This window comes from Phocoena phocoena, chromosome 1 (assembly GCF_963924675.1).
Source record: "Phocoena phocoena chromosome 1, mPhoPho1.1, whole genome shotgun sequence".
NCBI lineage: Eukaryota > Metazoa > Chordata > Mammalia > Artiodactyla > Phocoenidae > Phocoena > Phocoena phocoena.
Window position 1 is genome coordinate 82,016,128 of NC_089219.1, and position 22,110 is coordinate 82,038,237.

Here is a 22,110-nt window from a genome sequence, read left to right on the forward strand (position 1 = left end):
CCTCATACTTGGTGTACCATACCATTAATGTACAAGGTTTTATAATGTACTGATATGACTAAAGTAATGAGACAGATTTTCATAAGTCACCCATGAAACCGGTTGTATTTCCCAAACTTGCTCTGTTCTTTGGGCATTTGCACTCACTGTCCTTTCTCCTTACATGCTTTTTGCCCAGATACACAACTGTTTCCTTCTCACCAGTTTTCAATTCAAAATGCCCTCTTCTCAGGGAAGCCTGTCCCAACCACTCTGGTCAAGATAAGATGCCTTTGCCTTTCTCTACTAAATACTACTATTATATCCTTTCTCACTGCACTTCTCAGTACCTGAAGTCATTTATTTGTTTTTGTCTTTATTTTTCATATTCTGCTACCAGAATATAAGCTCCTCCAGACATGGACTCTGCTTACTACTGTATCAACAGCACCTAGAATAATGACTAACATGTAGTAAGTGTTCAAGAAATATTTGTTGATCGATGTCTCTTCTAAAATGGACTATACTTTTAATGTGATTCCTATGTGATAGTAATTACCTTGAAAATAAATATTAAATTATTAAAAATGAGAAAAAAAACTTGATAAAAGTTAAAAGCTAAGCTGCCAACTTTCAAAGGAAGAAAAGAACCCTCATTGTTAATCTTTAGCAAACAATATTTGTAGGGCTACTTTTGGATCTTCTGTGTCTCTTTATAATCTTCCTTAGTTCACTAAGATGAAACTGACTGAGGTTTCTGAAGGAAATCTGTTCAGAGTTTATACACAAGATACTATAATCCTTTGGCAAGCATGTTTTTGCTAAATGTGGTTTTGAGATAATGCAGTTTTATATATTTATATCCCAAACTGAAAGCAGCCATCTTATTATATGCTCTGTTCAGTTCATTCCACTTAAGAGAACAATCTATGCAGTAATACAGAGGGAGAGAGACAATCAGAGTCCACATTTCAAATCAGGAATTACTAGGACCAGAACAAGTATGCATGGATATTGCCATAATTTATGAAAAGGCCAGACAATTACTTAGCAGCTATTGTAAAACTGTAATCCGGGACAAGCAAATTTACAAGGAACTGCATTTCAAGCCAGTAAGGGCTGATTCAGACTTTAAAAAAGAGGTATAGTCTGTGTAATATAAAACTTACATAAATATATATAGCCATGGTTTTTCCTCTAAACATCCCTGCTTTTAGAATTTGCATGAATGTTTTCCTATTCTTTTACTTTCAATCTATCTGCATCTTTATATTTTAGATGTGCATCTTATAAATATCATATAGTTGTTTTTAAATTTTAACACAGTCTGACAATCTTGGTCTTTTTTTTTAAACAATCTTTGTCTTTTAACTGAAGCATTTGGTCCCTTTACATTTAATGTAATTACCAACATATTTGGGTTTAGATATACTACAGTCAGTGCCATGTTAAGCCACCCATATTTCCTCTAGAAATGGAACACTCATTCCTTCAGCTGCTGAGCACGTAGGCAGTCAACAGCTCTCAGCTGAATCTTTCTTTGGGACTTGGCCTCAGCTGGAATACAGCCTTATCCAAAGTCATATCCCCTTTAGGGAGGGTGGGAGAGGATGGAAAACTGTATACAATGACTGGTCAGTGAGGGGGGTATAAAGGCCTGGACCTTTGCAAGGCCATCCCAACCCCAGGTTCCCTGTAGAATCAACTGATGCTTTTATTACTACTGCACTGCAGTTTAAACTTCTCATTCTGGTCTATCTTCCTTCCTCACTCCCCCACAGATGTTAACCTCAAAAGCCCATCCCAATAAATTTCCTTCAGGTAAATCTCAGTCTCTGAGTCTGTTTCCCAGGGAATTCAATTTGTGACATCTATCACCTTATTATGTGTTTTCTACTTCTTCTGCCTGTTATGTTTCTTTTTCTTTATTGCCTTCTTTAGGACTGAGTGTTCTTTTATTATTTATTCCATTTTTCCTATATTAGTTTGGAAATGATATACTCTTTTTCTATTCCAGAGGCTATCCTAGAAATAACAAATACATAGTTGAATTAGCATGTCTAAAGTTAATTGATTAATACTTTTCCCCTACTCTGCAATATGATAAGGATTTTAAACATTTTAGCTCCTTTTACCCTTTTCCCAATTTATATGTAATTGTTATTCTAGGTACCTCATGTAAGTGGACACATACAACATTTGTCCTTTTGCATCTAGCTTATATCATTTAGCATAGTATTTTCGAGGTTCCTCCATATTGTGGTATGCATCAGAATTTCATTCTTTTTAAAGGTTGAATAATATTCCATTGTATGTATATATCACATTTTGTTTATGCATTCATCTGTTAATGGACATTAGAGAGTTTCCACCTTTTGGCTACTGTGAATAATGCTGCTATGAACATTGGTGTGCAAGTATCTGTTTAAGTCCCTGCTTTCATTTCTTTTGAGTATATACCTAGAAGTGGAATTACTGGTAATTCTATATTTAACTTTTTGAAGAACTTCCATATTATCTTCCTGATTCTCTTAAATACATTTCAATTCCCTGTTGAAATTATCCATTGTTTTATTTATATTCTTTACCTATTTTCCTACTTACTTGAACATGAACACCATTATTTTAAAATACTTTTAGGATGACACCAATATCTAGGTCATCTGTGGATCTGCTTCTATTGTCCGTGTTTATTTCTTGGTTTTCAGTCATGTCATCTTGTCTTTTGGCATGCTCTGTAATTGTCTACATAATGCCTCCAGAGAGGATTTCCCTTCCCTCTAGTAGGCAGATATAATGGTAGCTGATTGCCTTAATCCAATGAGGGGCTGTGCTGAGTGCAGGCTGAATTGTACCTCTGGTAAAGGTCAATCTATTTTTGACTCATCTCTATTCCAAGAGCATAGCCCTCCAGGATTTTTAACTGAGAGCTTGGGAATTCATTGAAGTTTCTCCCCCTGGAAGGTTCATAACTCTAGTCTGTATCTTGTGAGACTGCCAAAACGTCTGCTTTTCAAAGGCTTTCCAATGAGCTTTTTTTAGCCTCCCACTCTGTAAAGCCTCAGGATTTGGCAAATATCCCAACAGGATAACTGGCTTTATGCTTGAGGCTCCCTTAGTTTTCTATAAAAGCTTGCTGGTTTCTTATCCCCAGCAGCAGCACTCTCCCAGTATACAGTCCTGGTTCTCAGACCCCTGCTCATGCCCAGCATCAGCAAATTCCTCAAGCGAAAAAGAAGCTACAAAGTTAGCTTGCCTCTCTGAGGTTCTTTTAGCTCACCTTCACTCTTGGTGTTCAGTCCTTTGGAATCTCAGCCCAAAGCATGGTGTACCAGGGTCCCACTCTTGGGTAGAAAATGGACTATATTTTTATCTTCCTAGCCCCATAAGACTGTATTTCAGGTCATACATTTCCAGGCAAACACAGCCACAAAATCTAGGCTCACCTCTCTTAAATCTTATCCTCTCCCAGATCTTGATCAAGTAATTCCTCACTATCTTGTTAGCTCTTTGAAGCTTTAACATATACTTTAAAAATATTTTCTCTGCCTGCTTTTAGTTCTAATCATACAATTCCTATGCCATACCAGTACTATCTTAGTACTACTGGTCTTAGTACTACTAGTTGTGGTAAGTTTTAAGAACATAATTACCAAATGCAGAGAAACTACAATTTTTTTTAAAGCCAGTCTTAGGAAAAAGGATATATTTTAGGCTCAGAAAATATTTTCATTATTTTCAAGTTTTAGAATGATAACCATTAAATTATGCTAGAATTATATTCTGCTTCCATTCTTTATCAATTAAAGTGAACTTAAAGGAAAATAATATGGTACTTCAACTATAATTCACCCATAACAGAATATGTACCAATATATGCCTAACATTTTAAAGGCTATAGTATTAAAACAGATAAAACCATGTCTATTTCATTTGGGCTTAATCTCTAGAACAGTACTTCTAACATAACCAGATGATGTTAATAGGTCTTCCTGGGAGGGCTGCAGTGGAGATGGATTTTTTTCCTAATCAAGTATATTTGCTTTCTCTGGAGATGCAGAATGCACATAGAATATTAAAGATCCTGAGAAGTCCCCAGTAAAGTCAGTTATTTATATTTGTTTAACCCTCTGTTTTCAAATACGTCTGATCATGGAATACACTTTAATGTGTACACTTTAGTGTGTGAGAAAGGTGACCTAAAAAAAAAAGGAAATAAACATTTCAAATAGTTTTGGTTATTTATATGTTATAGTTGATTATATAACTTCTTTCTTCTTCATTGAAGGTGAGCTGGTGAGTTTTGTGGGGGATTTTGTTAGCTTCATTAATCTATAACTTCCTTTATCAGTCTTTTCTGACATTGGGTAGCAGAAAGAGCATGAGCTTTCTATAGAGACAGAATTAGGATCAAATTCTGGCTCCACCATCACAGGCAAATTCTTCTCTCTGCTAGGCATATTTCTTTATTTGTAAAGTGGGCTTGGGGGGCTTTCACAGTATTATTTTAAGTACTAATGACCATGTAAAGTACCCAGTGTATTGTCTGGCTCCAGAGGTTCCTCCTAGTAAAATTCCTCAAGGATCTGGAATGGCCCATTGGAATGAACATAAGATTGACATCTTTCAACCCTCCTTGATTTGGGACTCTTCTTTGTTCATTAATTCCCTTGCTTCTTATATGAGTAATTTCTCCCCTGCCTACTTAAGTGGCTGTAATACTCCTGGGGAATAATGGTTTTTTGTTTTTGCTGTTGTTTTTTTAAATTTTTTATCCTGATTGAGTAGCTGGAATTAAATTGATTTTTATTTTCTTAGAACTTTGGAAAGGTTGAGCTCTCCCTGTCTTATGGGGAGACATTTGCTACTGTAATATTTATTTTACCTTACTGCAATTATTCATTTTCTTCCCTGCTAGACTGTAAGTTCGTAAGGTAAGGATATCTTCTTCCTTGCTAAATGCACACCCCTAGCACCACTGGCCTAGTTAAAGAGTAACCACTCAATAATTATAGAATTGTTAACACGTTATAATAATTGGGATCCCAACCACTATTATATCAGAAATATAATTCTCAGATGAAATGTTTTAATATTATTTATATAGAAGATATCAGCAGAAAACAAGGAGTTAAATTTACTTATCCTGGATTTTCTAGAAATCTTAGACTGATAGAGTGATTTTCCTGAGATACATCCAATAATTAGAATAGGAATTAAATAATAAATACACTTATATGCTTTTTAGGTAAATTTTCAGTATTCAAGAATGACTCCATTTATTCAAAAGATGTGTTCCAGAAAGCTTGCCTGCAAATAACACTTTCATACTATAAATATTTAAAAACCCATCTGACTGGGCTTCCCTGGTGACGCAGTGGTTGAGAATCCACCTGCCAATGCAGGGGACACGGGTTCAATCCCTGGTCCGGGAGGATCTTACATGCCGCAGAGCAACTAAGCCCGTGTGCCACAACTACTGAAGCCCGTGCGCCTAGAGCCTGGGCTGTGCAACAAAGAGAAGCCACTGCAATGAGAAGCCCACGCACCACAAGGAAGAGTAGCCCCTACTCGCCACAACTAGAGAAAGTCTGCGTGCAGCAACGAAGACCCAACACAGCCAAAGATAAATAAATATATTTATTTTTTAAAAAACCCATCTGATTACAGTAAACTAAACTTCAAGTATATTTGAAAAACAAAAATCCCTCTTTGTAATAAGGATGCTTTCACACTAGTCTGTATCACATATTCAGATTTCTGAATACTGGATTTTTCAAAGTGGGGAACAGTCCTACTAACTTGGTCATATCAAAATGCTAAGAAGTTCAGCACAACTCAAAACCAAATTAACTTTTACTTTTTGAAAAAAAATTTTAGCATGTATATAGTAGTAAATATAATGTGTTATTAGTGTAGTTTTTTAATGTGTTATTAAATTTAGAATGGATAAACAACAAGGTCCTACTGTATAGCACAGGGAACTATATCCAATCTCCCAGGATAAGCCATAATGGAAAAGAATATTAAAAAAAGAATGTCTGTATGTGTATAACTGAGTCACTGTGCTGTACGGCAGAGATTGGCACAACATTGTAAATTAACTGTACTTCAATTAAAAATAGGTCTTTCCATATACTAGAAAATAAAAAATACTTACTATTATTTTCTTACAGTCCTTTCCTCTGCATAGTTCTGTATAGGTAGAGTATTGCACATATATAATCCAGCTTCCAACAAAAACCACCAACCAGGAAAAGAAAAGATATTTCATCCGCACATATGAGAAGCGAGCCTGTAAGTAAAAGAGCACATAACAATCATTCATTCAGCACCAAGTCAGCATTCACTGTCCTAGAACATGACTTTTCCCCCTTTCTTGGAAGAACTCAATATATATTCTAGGCTTTCATATGGCAATTCTCCTAGAACAAAGTGTACTTTCACTTAGTCCAAACACAACTGGTCTTAGAAAAGGAAGCTCCTTGGTCTTGCCAAGGAAAAGGGAACAAAATACCCTTTAAAATGTATAATCTTTCAAATACCACCAGCATCCAAACCTACTCATTAAGCACAAGCACGTGCTCCATGCTACCCTGGGCACCCGGTAAGATCAGGTAAAGAAAGACACAATTCCCACTTACTACAAGCTTACAGAAGAGTGTTTCAAATAAGAATCTTAAAGTTCTTCATGAATAAGCATGGTAAAATAATTGTGTTTTAAGAAATAAGAACAGAGAATTTGGCTACTTGTCTAATGTCTCACAGTGAGGTACAACCAGAGTAAGAAATTATTCACATTGATTCCTATTTCCCTGCTGTATTCACCAATGCTTTCTGTTCCTTCTAGTCAACTAATCAACTAATCAAATGCTTCACCTAATAGATATTCTGGAAACTTAAGGAGAAAGTTACAACTAGTAAAGGAGAAGAAAGGTTAAGATATATAAAGAATAAAATACGCCCCGCATGTCAGTCTGTAAGGCTGCACAACAGGATCCTCTTTGCACTGTTTTGCTCTCAGTGCTCTGGTATCTAATTGCGACTCGGGTCAGTTAGTGCTTTTTCTCCATCAACCACATATCAAACAGTTTAATCTTCAAAATGTCAGCTAGTCAAGATAATTTGATATTTATTTTTTGAGTCCGGAACGCCAGTGGTCTGGTTTTATAAACAACTGAATTTAGGACTATGGGGAGAATTGAGCAAAATAAAGATACGTAAACAAACAACGAAAGGCTAGTTTTGCTTTTACAATCACAAGTCAGTTTCTCACACTGGGCAACAGTAGGATACTGTGAGCATGCAAAGAAAGCAGAAAGAGATGAAAGAGACGTAAATGCATCTGCAGAAGACAATGAGTGCAGAGGAAAAAGAGACTCAGGAAATACTGAATTCTGTTGGCTTTATTTGCGGTTTACATATCGGTCTCTGTGAGGTTAACAGATGGTGAATCCCAGTACCAAAAGGCTTGAGTACAACGAATTCACAATTATATGATAGGTCTTTGAGCTTTATTATTAAAATATTTTTTAAAATGCCTTGAATGCAAGTTATTTTTGTATAGCTCTAAATGAATTCAGTAAAAAGAAAGTTCATATAGAATTCCAAATTAAATCACGTAAATGACAATGGGGTTTACACAAAGGGGTTTGTTTGAAAGACATTTAAGATTACTTGGCCCTGATAAGAGGTCTAGTCATCAGAGAGAAATTGATATGTGTTAGTATTATGAAGCTTAAATATGATTAAATGACATAATGCCTATAGAACATAAGCACATTGCAAGGCACATAGAAAATACTCAACAAATAGCAAAATCAATTTGCAAAGGCACTGAACAAAAAGCCAATAATGCTGTCATTATAGTTTGGCCACCACCTTCTTTTTGGGCTTGCCAAAAAGAAAACTGAATCTGAATCTGATTAAGCCTTACCAGTTTACAGGAAATACAGGAGACAGAGGAATATAAGTGACAGTTAAGTAAGTGACACTATAAGGATACAATCAGCTCTAGGCTGTGGGAAGTGCTGGAGTACAAACAACCCAGTTCTTCAACAAATAAAATACAAGGGAGAAAATAGAGAGAAGATGGGAAAACCAAAGATCAAAAAATACATAAGAAATACTGCATATTAAATAATCACAACCTGTGGATCTTTTCTGAGTCCTGATTCAAATGTAAAACTGTAAAAGAAAATGACATTTATGAGACAATTGAAAACTTGAATACTGACAGGATACCTGACGTCGTTAAGGAATTATTTTAATTTTTCTGGTGTAATAATGTAATGTTTAAAGAAAAGAGACCTTATATTTTAGAGATAGACATCGAAATATTTATGAGTGAAATAATATCTGGTATTTGCCTCAAAATAATATGGGAAGGGAAAAGTAGGTGGGGTATTATTAAAACAAAACTGGCCGTGAGTTGGTAACTGTTCAAGCGGGGTGACAGTTAACATGCCTTCTTTTGTACATGTTTTTCTCTACTTTTTTAACATTTTTTTTATGTTGTGCGATAAGGAATACTTCCACACCAAGACATCCCCTTCCCACACATTCATTCAGCAACTATTTATTGTCTACTAAGTATCAGATGCTGCCTTAGGCACTTTTAGAACATCTCCAGTTAAAGGGACAAACAAGTTATAAATCTACCATACAAGTACTCTTAACCCAGTTAAGAGGGTTCTTTGAACAACTGTAGCATGGCATGATTTTACTTTTAGAAGTTCAAGCTTTTTTTTTTTTTTTTTTTGGCCACTAGAGAAAGATTAGTTAATAAAAGATGATGAGACAACTGTTAATCATTTGGAAATAGCATATTTAAATACCTAAAACATATCTTATATCAAAATAAATTCCACATGAGGGACTTCCCTGGTGGGGCAGTGGTTAAGAATCCACCTGCCACAACCTGCCGAGACTGAACCAGGAAGAAACAGAAAATATGAACAGACCAATCACAAGAACTGAAATTGAGACTGTGATTAAAAATCTTTGAACAAACAAAATCCATGGACCAGATGGCTTCACAGGCGCTTTCTATCAAACATTTAGAGAAGAGCTAACACCTATCCTTCTCAAAATCTTGCAAAATACAGAAGAGGGAGGAACACTCCCAAACTCATTCTACGAGGCCACCATCACCCTGATACAAAAACCAGACATGGACGTCACAAAGAAAGAAAACTACAGGCCAATATCATTGATAAGCATAGATGCAAAAATCCTCAACAAAATACTAGCAAACAGAATCCAACAGCACATTAAAAGGATCATACCCCATGATCAAGTGGGGTTTATTCAAGGAATGCAAGGATTCTTCAATACATGCAAATCAATCAACGTGATACACCATATTAACAAATTGAAGGAGAAAAACCATACATTCATCTCAATAGATGCAGAGAAAGGTTTTGACAAAATTCAACACCCATTTATGACAAAAACCCTCCAGAAAGAAGGCATAGAGGGAACTTTCCTCAACATAATAAAGGCCATATATGACAAACCCACAGCCAACATCGTCCTCAATGGTGAAAAACTGAAAGCATTTCCAGGAAGATCAGGAACAAGACAAGGTTGCCCACTCTCACCACTCTTATTCAACATAGTTTTGGAAGTTTTAGCCACAGCAATCAGAGAAGAAAAGGAAATAAAAGGAATCCAAATCGGAAAAGAAGAGGTAAAGCTGTCACTGTTTGCAGATGACATGATACTATACATAGAGAATCCTAAAGATGCTACCAGAAAACTACTAGAGCTAATCAATAAATTTGGTAAAGTAGCAGGATACAAAATTAATGCACAGAAATCTCTTGCATTCCTATACACTAATGATGAAAAATCTGAGAGTGAAATCAAGAAAACTCTCCCATTTACCATTGCAACAAAAAGAATAAAATATCTAGGAATAAACCTACCTAAGGAGACAAAAGACCTGTATGCAGAAAATTATAAGACACTGATGAAAGAAATTAAAGATGATACAAATAGATGGAGAGATACACCATGTTCTTGGATTGGAAGAATCAACATTGTGAAAATGACTCTACTACCCAAAGCAATCTACAGATTCAATGCAATCCCTATCAAATTACCACTGGCATTTTTCACAGAACTAGAACAAAATATTTCACAATTTGTATGGAAACACAAAAGATCCTGAATAGTGAAAGCAATCTTCAGAAGGAAAAACGGAGCTGGAGGAATCAGGCTCCTGGACTTCACTCTATACTACAAAGCTACAGTAATCAAGACAGTACGGTACTGGCACAAAACCAGAAAGATAGATCAATGGAACAGGATAGAAAGCCCAGAGATAAACCCATGCACATATGATCACCTTATCTTTGATAAAGGAGGCAGGAATGTACAGTGGAGAAAGGACAGCCTCTTCAATAAGTGGTGCTGGGAAAACTGGACAGGTACGTGTAAAAGTATGAGATTAGATCACTCCCTAACACCATACATAAAAATAAACTCAAAATGGATTAAAGACCTAAATGTAAGGCCAGAAACTATCAAACTCTTAGAGGAAAACATAGGCAGAACACTCTATGACATAAATCACAGCAAGATCCTTTTTGACCCACCTCCTAGAGAAATGGAAATAAAACCAAAAATAAATCAATGGGACCTAATGAAACTGCAACACTTTTGCACAGCAAAGGAAACCATAAACAAGACCAAAAGACAACCCTCAGAATGGGAGAAAATATTTGCAAATGAAGCAACTGACAAAGGATTAATCTCCAAAATTTACAAGCAGCTCATGCAGCTCAATAACAAAAAAACAAACAACCCAATCCAAAAATGGGCAGAAGACCTAAATAGACATTTCTCCAAAGAAGATATACAGACTGCCAACAAACACATGAAAGAATGTTCAATATCATTAATCATTAGAGAAATGCAAATCAAAACTACAATGAGATATTATCTCACACCAGTCGGAATGGCCATCATCAAAAAATCTAGAAACAATAAATGCTGGAGAGGGTGTGGAGAAAAGGGAACCCTCTTGCACTGCTGGTGGGAATGTAAATTGGTACAGCCACTATGGAGAACAGTATGGAGGTTCCTTTAAAAACTCCAAATAGAACTACCATATGACCCAGCAATCCCACTACTGGGCATATACCCTGAGAAAACCATAATTCAAAAAGAGTCATGTACCACAATGTTCATTGCAGCTCTATTTACAATAGCCCAGAGATGGAAACAACCTAAATGTCCATCATTGGATGAATGGATAAAGAAAATGTGGCACATATATACAATGGAATATTACTCAGCCATAAAAAGAAATGAAATTGAGCTATTTGTAATGAGGTGGATGGACCTAGAGTCTGTCATACAGAGTGAAGTAAGTCAGAAAGAGAAAGACAAATACCATATGCTAACATATATATATGGAATTTAAGGGAAAAAATGTCATGAAGAACCTAGGGGTAAGACAGGAATAAAGACACAGACCTACTAGAGAATGGACTTGAGGATATGGGGAGGGGGAAGGGTAAGCTGTGACAAAGCAAGAGAGTGGCATGGACATATATACACTACCAAACGTAAAATAGCTAGCTAGTGGGAAGCAGCCGCATAGCACAGGGAGTTCAGCTCGGTGCTTTCTGACCACCTAGAGGGGTGGGATAGGGAGAGTGGGAGGGAGTGAGACGCAAGAGGGAAGAGATATAGGAACATATGTATATGTATAACTGATTCACTTTGATATAAAGCAGAAACTAGCACACCACTGTAAAGCAACTTTACTCCAATAAAGACGTTAAAAAAAAATAAAAAAAGAATGCGCCTGCCAATGCAGGGGACATGGGTTCGAGCCCTGGTCCAGGAAGATCCCACATGCTGCGGAGCAACTAAGCCCGTGTGCCACAAATACCGAGCCTGTGCTCTAGAGACTGCGAACCACAACTACTGAGCCCATGCACCGCAACTACTGCAACCCGCATGCCTAGAGCCATGCTCCAAAACAAAGAGAAGCCACCACAACGAGAAGCCCGCACACTGCAACAAAGAGTAGCCCCCGCTCGCCGCAACCAGAGAAAGCCCATGCACAGCAACAAAGACCCAACACAGCCAATAAATAAATAAATTTATTTTAAAAAATAATAAATTCCAAAAAAAAATAATAATAATAATAAATTCCACATGAAACTGATGGACACGTAAAATCTGAAATAATATAATACAAATGTAGGAATCAATAAGTTACTGAATAAAATTATTGAAATCATTTTATTTTAGGAAAGCTAAAAGAAAAGCCAATCTTTTTTTTTTTTAAACCAACTTTGTGATTTTTATTTATGGGCAACAACTATATACTCCTAGATATCACTAAACTGTGTACAATTAGAAACACAGCATTGTAGAAGAGCAGACATCAGAATTAAACAGAGCAGACTTAAGGAAATATCAATCTTCATTATTTTGTCCGTTTTTCTTTACGTGCACAAGGAAGCATGAATGCAATCTGAAATCTTTTAATGGCAATAAAGTTACAATCACCCACCTGCGTGACAAGTCCAACCCTATATTAACACTGAGATAGGGTTTTAAAAGAAGATTAATCTCAAGTCATTCAGTAAAAAGTCAAGGAAGACCTTAAAATGCAATACAATGTAAAAGAATATTTTCTTTTTTCCTTCCTGCCTTGCTCCACAGCAGGTAGAAGTCGCAGAGCAAAGGAAACAACACAGACCTGGTGAGTAGGGTTCTCTCTTAGTGTTCAGAATTTGGTCCTGTCTTACCTTCTTCTTGACACCTACCTCAAGAAGCCTAGTAATGTCAACTACCCTCTGGACTCTCCATCAATGATTTCTATTAGCTTTCAAATGCATATTGATCTTAATAGATGCCGGCAGCTAAGGCTTGTGTATTTCTCCCTCCTGCAGAGGCAGTTTAATAAAACTTGGAATCATTTTGCTTTTCTCTCAAATAGCTACGTTAAATTTTTTCCCTGGCATACGTTTAAATGGAAAAACACCCTGTAAACTGGCTTGCCCGTTGAGTGTTCATCATGATACAGAATGTCAAAAATTTTGGAGAGGAAGTTGGATTAATGATGTTCCCAGCAGGGCACTGGGCATCACCTGTTGTACATATAATGACAAAAGGAGTGAAACACGTTTTTATTCCAGCATGCCACGGAACTTACCATGATTTGAGAGTAACACAAAATAGTATAAGGACCTTCATGTGTTCTTTTTTTTTTTAACATCTTTATTGGAGTATAATTGCTTTACAATGTTGTGTTAGTTTCTGTTGTATAACAAAGTGAATCAGCTATACTTATACATATATCCCCATATCCCCTCCCTTTTGCATCTCTCTCCCACCCTCCCTATCCCACCCCTCTTGGTGGTCACAAAGCACGGAGCTGATCTCCCTGTGCTATGCAGCTGCTTCCCACTAGCTAGCTATTTTACATTTGGTAGTGTGTATATGTCAATGCTACTCTCTCACTCCGTCCCAGCTTACCCTTCCCCCTCCCCATGTCCTCAAGTCCATTCTCTACGTCTGTGTCTTCCTGCCTGCCCCTAGGCTCACCAGAACCATTTTTCTTTTTAGATTCCATATATATGTGTTAGCATACGGTATTTGTTTTTCTCTTTCCAATGTACTTCACTCTGTATGACAGACTCTAGGTCCATCCACCTCACTACAAATAACTCTATTTCGTTTCTTTTTATGGCTGAATAATATTCAATTGTATGTTTGTGCCACACCTTCTTTATCCATTCATCTGTTGATGGACCCTTAGGTTGCTTCCATGTCCTGGCTATTGTAAATAGTGCTGCAATGAACATTGTGGTACATGATGCTTTTTGAATTACGGTTTTCTCAGGGTATATGCCCAGTAGTGGGATTGCTGGGTCATATGGTAGTTCTATTTGTAGTTTTTTAAGGAACCTCCATACTGTTCTCCATAGTGGCTGTATCAATTTACATTCACCAACAGTGAAAGAGGGTTCTCTTTTCTCCACACCCTCTCAAGCATTTACTGTTTGTAGATTTTTTGATGATGGCCATTATGAGGTGATACCTGACTGTAGTTTTGATTTGCCTTTCTCTAATGATTAGTGATGTGGAGCATCCTTTCATGTGTTTGTTGGCAGTCTGTATATCTTCTTTGGAGAAATGTCTATTTAGGTCTTCTGTCCATTTTTGGATTGGGTTATTTGTTTTTTTGATATTGAGTTGCATGAGTTGCTTGTATATTTTGGAGATTAATCCTGTCAGTTGCTTCATTTGCAAATATTTTCTCCCATTATGAGGGTTGTCTTTTGGTCTTGTTTATGGTTTCCTTTGCTGTGCAAAAGCTTTTAAGTTTCATTAGGTCCCATTGGTTTATTTTTGTTTTTATTTCCATTTCTCTAGGAGGTGGGTCAAAAAGGATCTTGCTGTGATTTATGTCATAGAGTGTTCTGCCTATGTTTTCCTCTAAGAGTTTGATAGTTTCTGGCCTTACATTTAGGTCTTTAATCCAGAGTTTATTTTTGTGTATGGTGTTAGTGAGTGTTTTAATTTCATTCTTTTATACGTAGCTGTCCAGTTTTCCCAGCACCACTTATTGAAGAGCATCTCTTTTCTCCATTATAGATTCTTGCCTCCTTTATCAAAGATAAGGTGACCATATGTGCATGGGTTTATCTCTGGCTTTCTATCCTGTTCCATTGATCTATATTTCTGTTTTTGTGCCAGTACCATACTGTCTTGATTACTGTAGCTTTGTAGTATAGAGTGAAGTCCAGGAGCCTGATTCCTCCAGCTCCATTTTTCTTTCTCAAGATTGCTTTCACTATTCAGGATCTTTTGTGTTTCCATATAAATTGTGAAATTTTTTGTTCCAGTTTTGTGAAAAATGCATTGGTAGTTTTTTTTTTTTTTTTTTTTGCAGTACACGGGCCTCTCACTATTGTGGCCTCTCCCGTTGCGGAGCACAGGCTCTGGACGTGCAGGCTCAGTGGCCATGGCTCACAGGCCCAGCTGCTCCGCAGCATGTGGGATCTTCCCAGACTGGGGCACAAACCCGTGTCCCCTGCATCAGCAGGCAGACTCCCAACCACTGCGCCACCAGGGAAGCCCACATTGGTAGTTTGATAGGGATTGCATTGAATCTGTAGATTGCTTTGGGTAGTCATTTTCACCATGTTGATACTTCCAATCCAAGAACATGGTATATCTCTCCATCAGTTTGTATCATCTTTAATTTCTTTCATCGGTGTCTTATAATTTTATGCATACAGGTCTTTTGTCTCCTTAGGTAGGTTTATTCCTAGGTATTTTATTCTTTTTGTTGCACTGGTAAATGGGAGTGTTTCCTTAATTTCTCTTTCAGATCTTTCATCATTAGTGTAGAGGAATGCAAGAGATTTCTGTACATTAATTTTGTATCCTGCTACTCTACCAAATTCATTGATTAGCTCTAGTTTTCTGGTAGCATCTTTAGGATTCCCTATGTATAGTATCATGTCATCTGCAAACAGTGACAGTTTTACTTCTTCTTTTCTGATTTGAATTCCTTTTATTTCTTTTTCTTCTCTGATTGCTGTGGCTAAAACTTCCAAAATTATGCTGACTAATAGTGGTGAGAGTGGGCAACCTTGTCTTGTTCCTGATCTTAGAGGAAATGGTTTCAGTTTTTCACCATTGAGGACGATGTTGGCTGTGGGTTTGTCATATATGGCCTTTATTATGTTGAGGTAGGTTCCCTCTATGCCTACTTTCTGCAGAGTTTTTATCATACATGGGTGTTGAATTTTGTCGAAAGCCTTTTCTGCATCTACTGAGATTATCATATGGTTTTTCTCCTTCAATTTGTTAATATGGTGTATCATATTGATTGATTTGCGTATATATTCATGTGTTCTTTAATTTCTGCAGATCCTGCTGCTTCACATTTTAAAATAAAGATTTAAAAAAATAGCCATAAATGACATCTGTAGCTATTAATTAATTTTATTTCCCTGTGTGGCACTCACTAAAATGTTCCCAGTGGTCTGTTCCATACCAATTACCTAGACAATCTAGACTTTGATTAAGAAATAAAGTTACTGTTTCTGACCTTTTTATTTTTGCTGAACTATCCAAACTATGGCCCAGCAGATTTTCTGTTCTGCTGATTTTGTGCCTAGCTACTAGTGGTACATTGCTTTATTCCAAATTATGCTCCTGAAAGTCATGATAACAACTTTAGTAAATACATTACAGCAGTGATTCTCAACTGGAGTCAATTGTCCCCCCAGGGGATACCTGGCAATGTCTGGAACTGGGGAGTGCTACTGGAATCTTGTGGGTAGAGGCCAGAGATGCTGTTAAACATCTTTCAATGCACAGAAGTGCCCTTCACAACTAAGAATTATCTGCCCAAATGTCAATAGTGCTAAGGCTGAGAAAACTTGTATTATGGTTACACAGTAAAATGAAAACAAAAATTAAGCAGCTGAAAGAATCAAATTTGTATGACACTATCATTTTATTTTAGTCTTTAAGGCATAAACTACTACTAATTAGAAAAATATAACATCTGTCTGGAAATAAGTAATTCTTTATGACTAAATGATTGGCAATATCTTATTATAAATAAAGAAAAATCACTGGAGATGGAAAATATATAAATGATGAAATAAACTTTCCTACCATTTCTACTGTAAAGAATAGTGATACTTTTTCTTTTTTTATATTGTTTGATCTCACTGTGATAACTTTATTTCAAAACAAATCTGAAAATCTATGATCTTATTCAAATGATTTTACATTAAGTTTTAAAAATAGGCATAAAGAAGCAACACCTCAAAATTTAGCCATGTAAGACTACTTCTATGTTACTTATCAATTTTTCACTTTCAACATCTTTTACAAACATATAAAGCACAAAGTCCCATCTGCTCTACCTCTAAATACTTCCTACACAGACGTTCTTAATTTTGAAAAGTAAGGAAGAAAAATAGGTATCATGTCTTACTTAATATGTTTAGTGGACTTGAACACTCAGAAAACCTAACAAATTGATAAGGCTATTCCTTGCAAAAACTCAAATACAATGATTTCATCATTTCATAGAAAAAGCTGAGAGACATGTTTGCCCTTTTTCTTTTGTGATAACACTGGTTTATAAGATTTATGTTAGTTTCATGTGTACAACATATTTTCATTCAAGTTTTTCAATTACCAGTTACTCTGAAATAAACTTCAAAAATCTTTTTTTTCCTTATTGTTATATTGACAACATTGTAGCTAGCTTTTACTGCTAAATATTTAGGAGTAATCTGGCTGAAAAAAACTGAAGTTAAAATTATTGACACATATCCCCAAATATAACTTTTACCCTTTTCTTTAAATAAACTCTAGAGATTTATAGTAATAATACTTTTGAAAAATATGTTAGCTGTAAAAAAACAGAAATATAAAGAAAGCACTTAATAAGGTAAATACTTTATACCACAATACATACAGATAAACTTTGTTTGGAATGGATCCTATACCTTTTTTTTTTTAACATCTTTATTGGAGTATAATTGCTCTACAGTGGTGTGTTAGTTTCTGCTTTATAACAAAGTGTATCAGCCAGACATATACATATATCCCTATATCTCCTCCCTCTTGTGTCACCCTCCCACCCTCCCTATCCCACCCCTCTAGGTGCTCACAAAGCACCGAGCTGATCTCCCTGTGCTATGTGGCTGCTTCCCACTAGCTAGCTATTTTACATTTGGTAGTGTATATATATGTCCATGCCACTCTCTCACTTCATCTCAGCTTCCCCTTCCCCTTCCCCATGTCCTCAAGTCTATTCTCTATGTCTGTGTCTTTATTCCTTTCCTGCCCCTAGGTTCTTCAGAACTTTTTTTTTTTTTTTTAGATTCCATATATATGTGTTAGCATACGGTATTTGGTTTTCTCTTTCTAACTTACTTCACTCTGTATGACAGGCCCTAGGTCCATCCACCTCACTACAAATAACTCAATTTCGTTTATTTTTTGGCTGCGTTGGGTCTTTGTTGCTGCACCTGGGCTTTCTCTAGTTGTGGCGAGCAGGCTTCTCATTGCAGTGGCTTCTCTTGTTGCGGAGCATGGGCCCTAGGCACGCGAGCTTCAGTAGTTGTGGCTCACGGGCTCAGTAGTTGTGGTGCATGGGCTTAGTTGCTCTGCAGCATGTGGGATCTTCCCGGACCAGGGATCGAACCCATGTCCCCTGAACTGGCAGGTGGATTCTTTTTTTTTAAACAAATGACACACAGGCTTCAGTAGTTGTGGCTCACGGGCTCAGCAGTTGTGGTGCATGGGCTTAGTTGCTCCGCGGCACGTGGGATATTCCCGGACCAGGGATCGAACCCGTGTCCCCTGCACTGGCAGGCAAATTCCCAACCACCGCATCACCAGGGAAGTCCCGGCAGGCGGATTCTTAACCACTGTGCCACCAGGGAAGTCCCTCCTGTACCTTTATTAAAGGGTGTTTCGGGCTCCCCTGGTGGCGTAGTGGTTGAGAGTCCGCCTGCCGTTGCAGGGGACAGGGGTTCGTGCCCTGGTCCAGGAAGATCCCACGTGCCGCGGAGCGGCTGGGCCCGTGAGCCATGGCCACTGAGCCTGCGTTTCCGGAGCCTGTGCTCCGCAACGGGAGAGGCCACAGCAGTGAGAGGCCCGCGTATCGCAAAAAAAACAACAAAAAAAACCAAAACATACCTCTAGGATCTAGAAGTCTCCTGACTGCTTTTCAAAAACTTTTTTTTTTTAAACTGGAAAATATATCATTCATATAGAATTGTTTAAAATACATAAGTATAACTTAAATTATAAAGTAAATACCCATATAACTCCCACCTGGGTTAAGAAACAGTTTCTCTAGTGCCTTCACTGACCCCCATGTGACCTCTCCAGTAAGGGTTAATTAACATGCTTCTGACTTCAATGATAATCATATATGTGCTTTCCTATGTAATTTAACCATTGATCATGTATCCCTAAAACACAGAATTTGATGTTAATTTCTCTTGAACTTTACAGAAATAGAAGCATATACCATATATTCTACTGTGACTTGCACCTTTCTCTGATGCAAACAGCCATAATTTGTTCATTTTCTTTGCTGCAGAGTATTCCGCTGTTTGGTTATTTTTTTTTTTTTTTTTTTTTTTTGTGGTACGCGGGCCTCTCACTGTTGTGGCCTCTCCCGTTGCGGAGCACAGGCTCCGGACACACAGGCTCAGCGGCCATGGCTCACGGGCCCAGCCGCTCCGCGGCATGTGGGATCTTCCTGGACCGGGGCACGAACCCGTGTCCCCTGCATTGGCAGGCGGACTCTCAACCACTGCGCCACCAGGGAAGCCCGGTTATTTTTTTTAAGTGAGAAATTTACTTTGTCTTATCACAATCAATACATAAATTTTTAAATGTATACATTTCTCTTCAAGCTCCGTTGGAAAAAAAACCACATAGTATGGAGATGCATTCTATGCTTGGCTCCATGCACTCTGTGGGTCTCATATATGTCATCCAATGTTCCTAGAAATCATGGATTCAGAAGGTTTGCGAGAGACAACGAAAACGAATAGTTCAACCGTACACTGATGTGGTATGAGGCTGATGTGAACAGTTTTGTCCTAAGTCAGCTGTGCCAGGAGGAAGTCTAAAGGCATTACATGGGGAGTGTCACAGAACTGCCTGGGGGTGGGTGCGACTTTAGTTATCAGTCAATGAAGGAATGACTTTTTGTCGCTAAAAGTTGAAGACTATAATCCTTTGTTTTGCTGCTGCTGCTTTAGAGACCACAAGCCAGGCTCATGTTTAAAAGAGCTGTAAGGCCAGGAAAATAGAGCAAAGCCATTCCCAGGATTAAAAAAGCAGGCACACAGAGGGCTTTTAATGAACGAGTAGACAGCCGGCATTTCAGAGAGCACATGGGAGGGAGGTGCAGCCCCCATCAGCACTCTACATAAACGGAATATTAGCATTTGCAAGAGCAAATGAACTCAGTCATGGAGTTCTTCAACATCCCAGTGCAGAAAGACAGGGGTTAAGAAAGCTAAGTGTTCCAATTTTCCATTGTTGTATAATAAACTATCCCAAAACTCAGTGGCTTACAAAAATAATTTGTCTCTCATGGTTCCGAGTTGATTGGACTCAGCTGGTCACTTCTCTCCAGTTTTTCATGCATTCGTGATTAGGGCTGAAGACATGTGACAAAGGACTGACTGGGCTGGACTGTCAGTCCAGGGGGTAGACTGGACGGGGGTGGGTGGCTGTTTCACTCACAAGTCCAGCTAGCTCCATGTGGCCTAGCTGGCCTTTTTCTGAGCATGGTGCTCAGGGTAGTCAGGCTTCTTACATGATGGCTGACTTACTCCAGGGCAAGTGTTCCCAGAGACCAAGGCAGAAAAGCTGCATCATTTCTGCCCCACTCTCTTGGTTACACAGGGCCAGATCAGATGGAATGGAGGGGGTACTCCATAAGGGCTTGCATACCAGGAAGCATGGCTACTGAGGGGTCATCTTTGGAGAGTAGCTACCACTCCCAGATAGGATCAACAAAGCAGGGTCTACGGGAGAAGAGAAAAACAATGTGGAGGTCCTACCCAGAACAGAGACAATTTTCTTGGCCGTTCAGATTAAGGGTTCTCCCTTCCTCCTTAGTGGGGCAGAACTGGAAATTGCAATTAAAATCCATTAATAGTATTTGTAGTTGTATGTCTTTGGGTTTAAGTTACTGAATACAGTTTTCATTCCATATCATGAGCTCAGTAACTGTCAATAAATCTTTTAGCTTATGTAGACAAAGTTCCAAGTTAAAGAACTGCTTAAGATATGGTTATACATAAGTTTCCAAATAGAATTCACATTACCTTAGTATTTCAGTTAAGGTTTGGGCACCCAGAATGGGCAAATCACATGTCCATTTCTCCTTTTTAGTGAGTCTGAGGCACCATACTGGGTCTAGAACTTACTACACATAAAATATCCACATGCAAATCTCACATGGGAATCCTAGTGGGCACTTAAATTCACTAACAATTCACTTACTAAAAATAAAGTTTAGCTATGTTTTACCTAAACTCGGAGATTGAACAGCATGGTCCCTTTAAACTTCAGATTCTGAAGTACATTTTAGGGCAAAATTTATTTGGAATAGTTACCTCTACGGTTGTACAACCTGATTGATTTAACAATTTTCAACAGAGTTTGGAATCTTGGAGTATCCAGAGGCTGATTATAATTTAGATGAAACTTGATTATTGTAAAGGGTTTTTAAAAGGAAATTAATGTTAGTTAATATTCTGTGAGATTGATGAAGAAGGAAGCTGGGTTCTGAAGCTTCCTTTCCCAGGATTCATTTATGTGACTTCCAGACACAGTAGCAATTAAATACTGAAACCTCACCTCTCTCTGATACATGAGAAAAGCAGATGTGTGTGTTCAAATACTGGGGTGGCCAGAGCAGGGCTGCGGGAGGTGGTTCACCTCTGTGCGACAGCATTCTGCCTTTGTATCACTGAAAGAACCGTGGCTGCTCAGGGAATGCAGTCAGAAAGGAGCTACGGTTCCTCTGACCGGAGAGGCGTGTGGAGGTTCTATTCCCGTTGGTTGGTACCCTGCACAGATTTTCAGAAGCCCTAGAGCGGAACTTTAATTTAAAAACATAACAGGTTGGGGTGGTGGCGCAGGGGTTAAGAATCCGCCTGCCAATGCAGGGAACACGGGTTCAAGCCCTGGTCCAGGAAGATCGCACATGCCGCGGAGGAACTGAGCCCCGTGCGCCACAGCTACTGAGCCTGCGCTCTAAAGCCCGTGAGCCACAACTACTGAAGGCCGTGCACCGAGAGCCCGTGCTACGTAATGAAGAGTAGCCCCCGCTCACCGCAACTGGAGAAAGCCCGCGCGCAGCAACAAATACCCAACACAGCCATAAATAAATAAAGAAATATATATATAACAGGTTGAACAGTGCCTATCTAGTCCATTCTAATCAGACATCTCTGAAGGTAAACTCCTCATTTGTAAAGCAATTAAAACAGAAGTGACATGTTAAATGGTAACTACATCAGAGTTAGAAGAGTCCTCAGAGGACCCAGATTCTATTATTTTTTTTCTCATCAAAGTACTTTCATACCA

At 38.0% G+C, this 22,110-nt stretch overlaps 1 protein-coding gene across 3 annotated transcripts in view; it reads right to left on the minus strand.

Annotated features, from left to right (window-relative positions):
• DIPK1A (divergent protein kinase domain 1A) overlaps positions 1-22,110 on the minus strand; it is a 119,921-nt gene that overhangs the window by 29,378 nt on the left and 68,433 nt on the right. The window contains exon 2 of one of the 3 annotated variants that reach the window (XM_065884135.1): positions 6,140-6,274. The exons of 1 other annotated variant lie outside the window; for it this stretch is intronic. In XM_065884135.1, the coding sequence (XP_065740207.1) occupies positions 6,140-6,274 (135 nt within the window). Of the gene's footprint in view, positions 1-6,139; positions 6,281-22,110 lie in introns of those variants that run through there. One more of the 3 variants, XM_065884150.1, reaches the window with a different exon arrangement.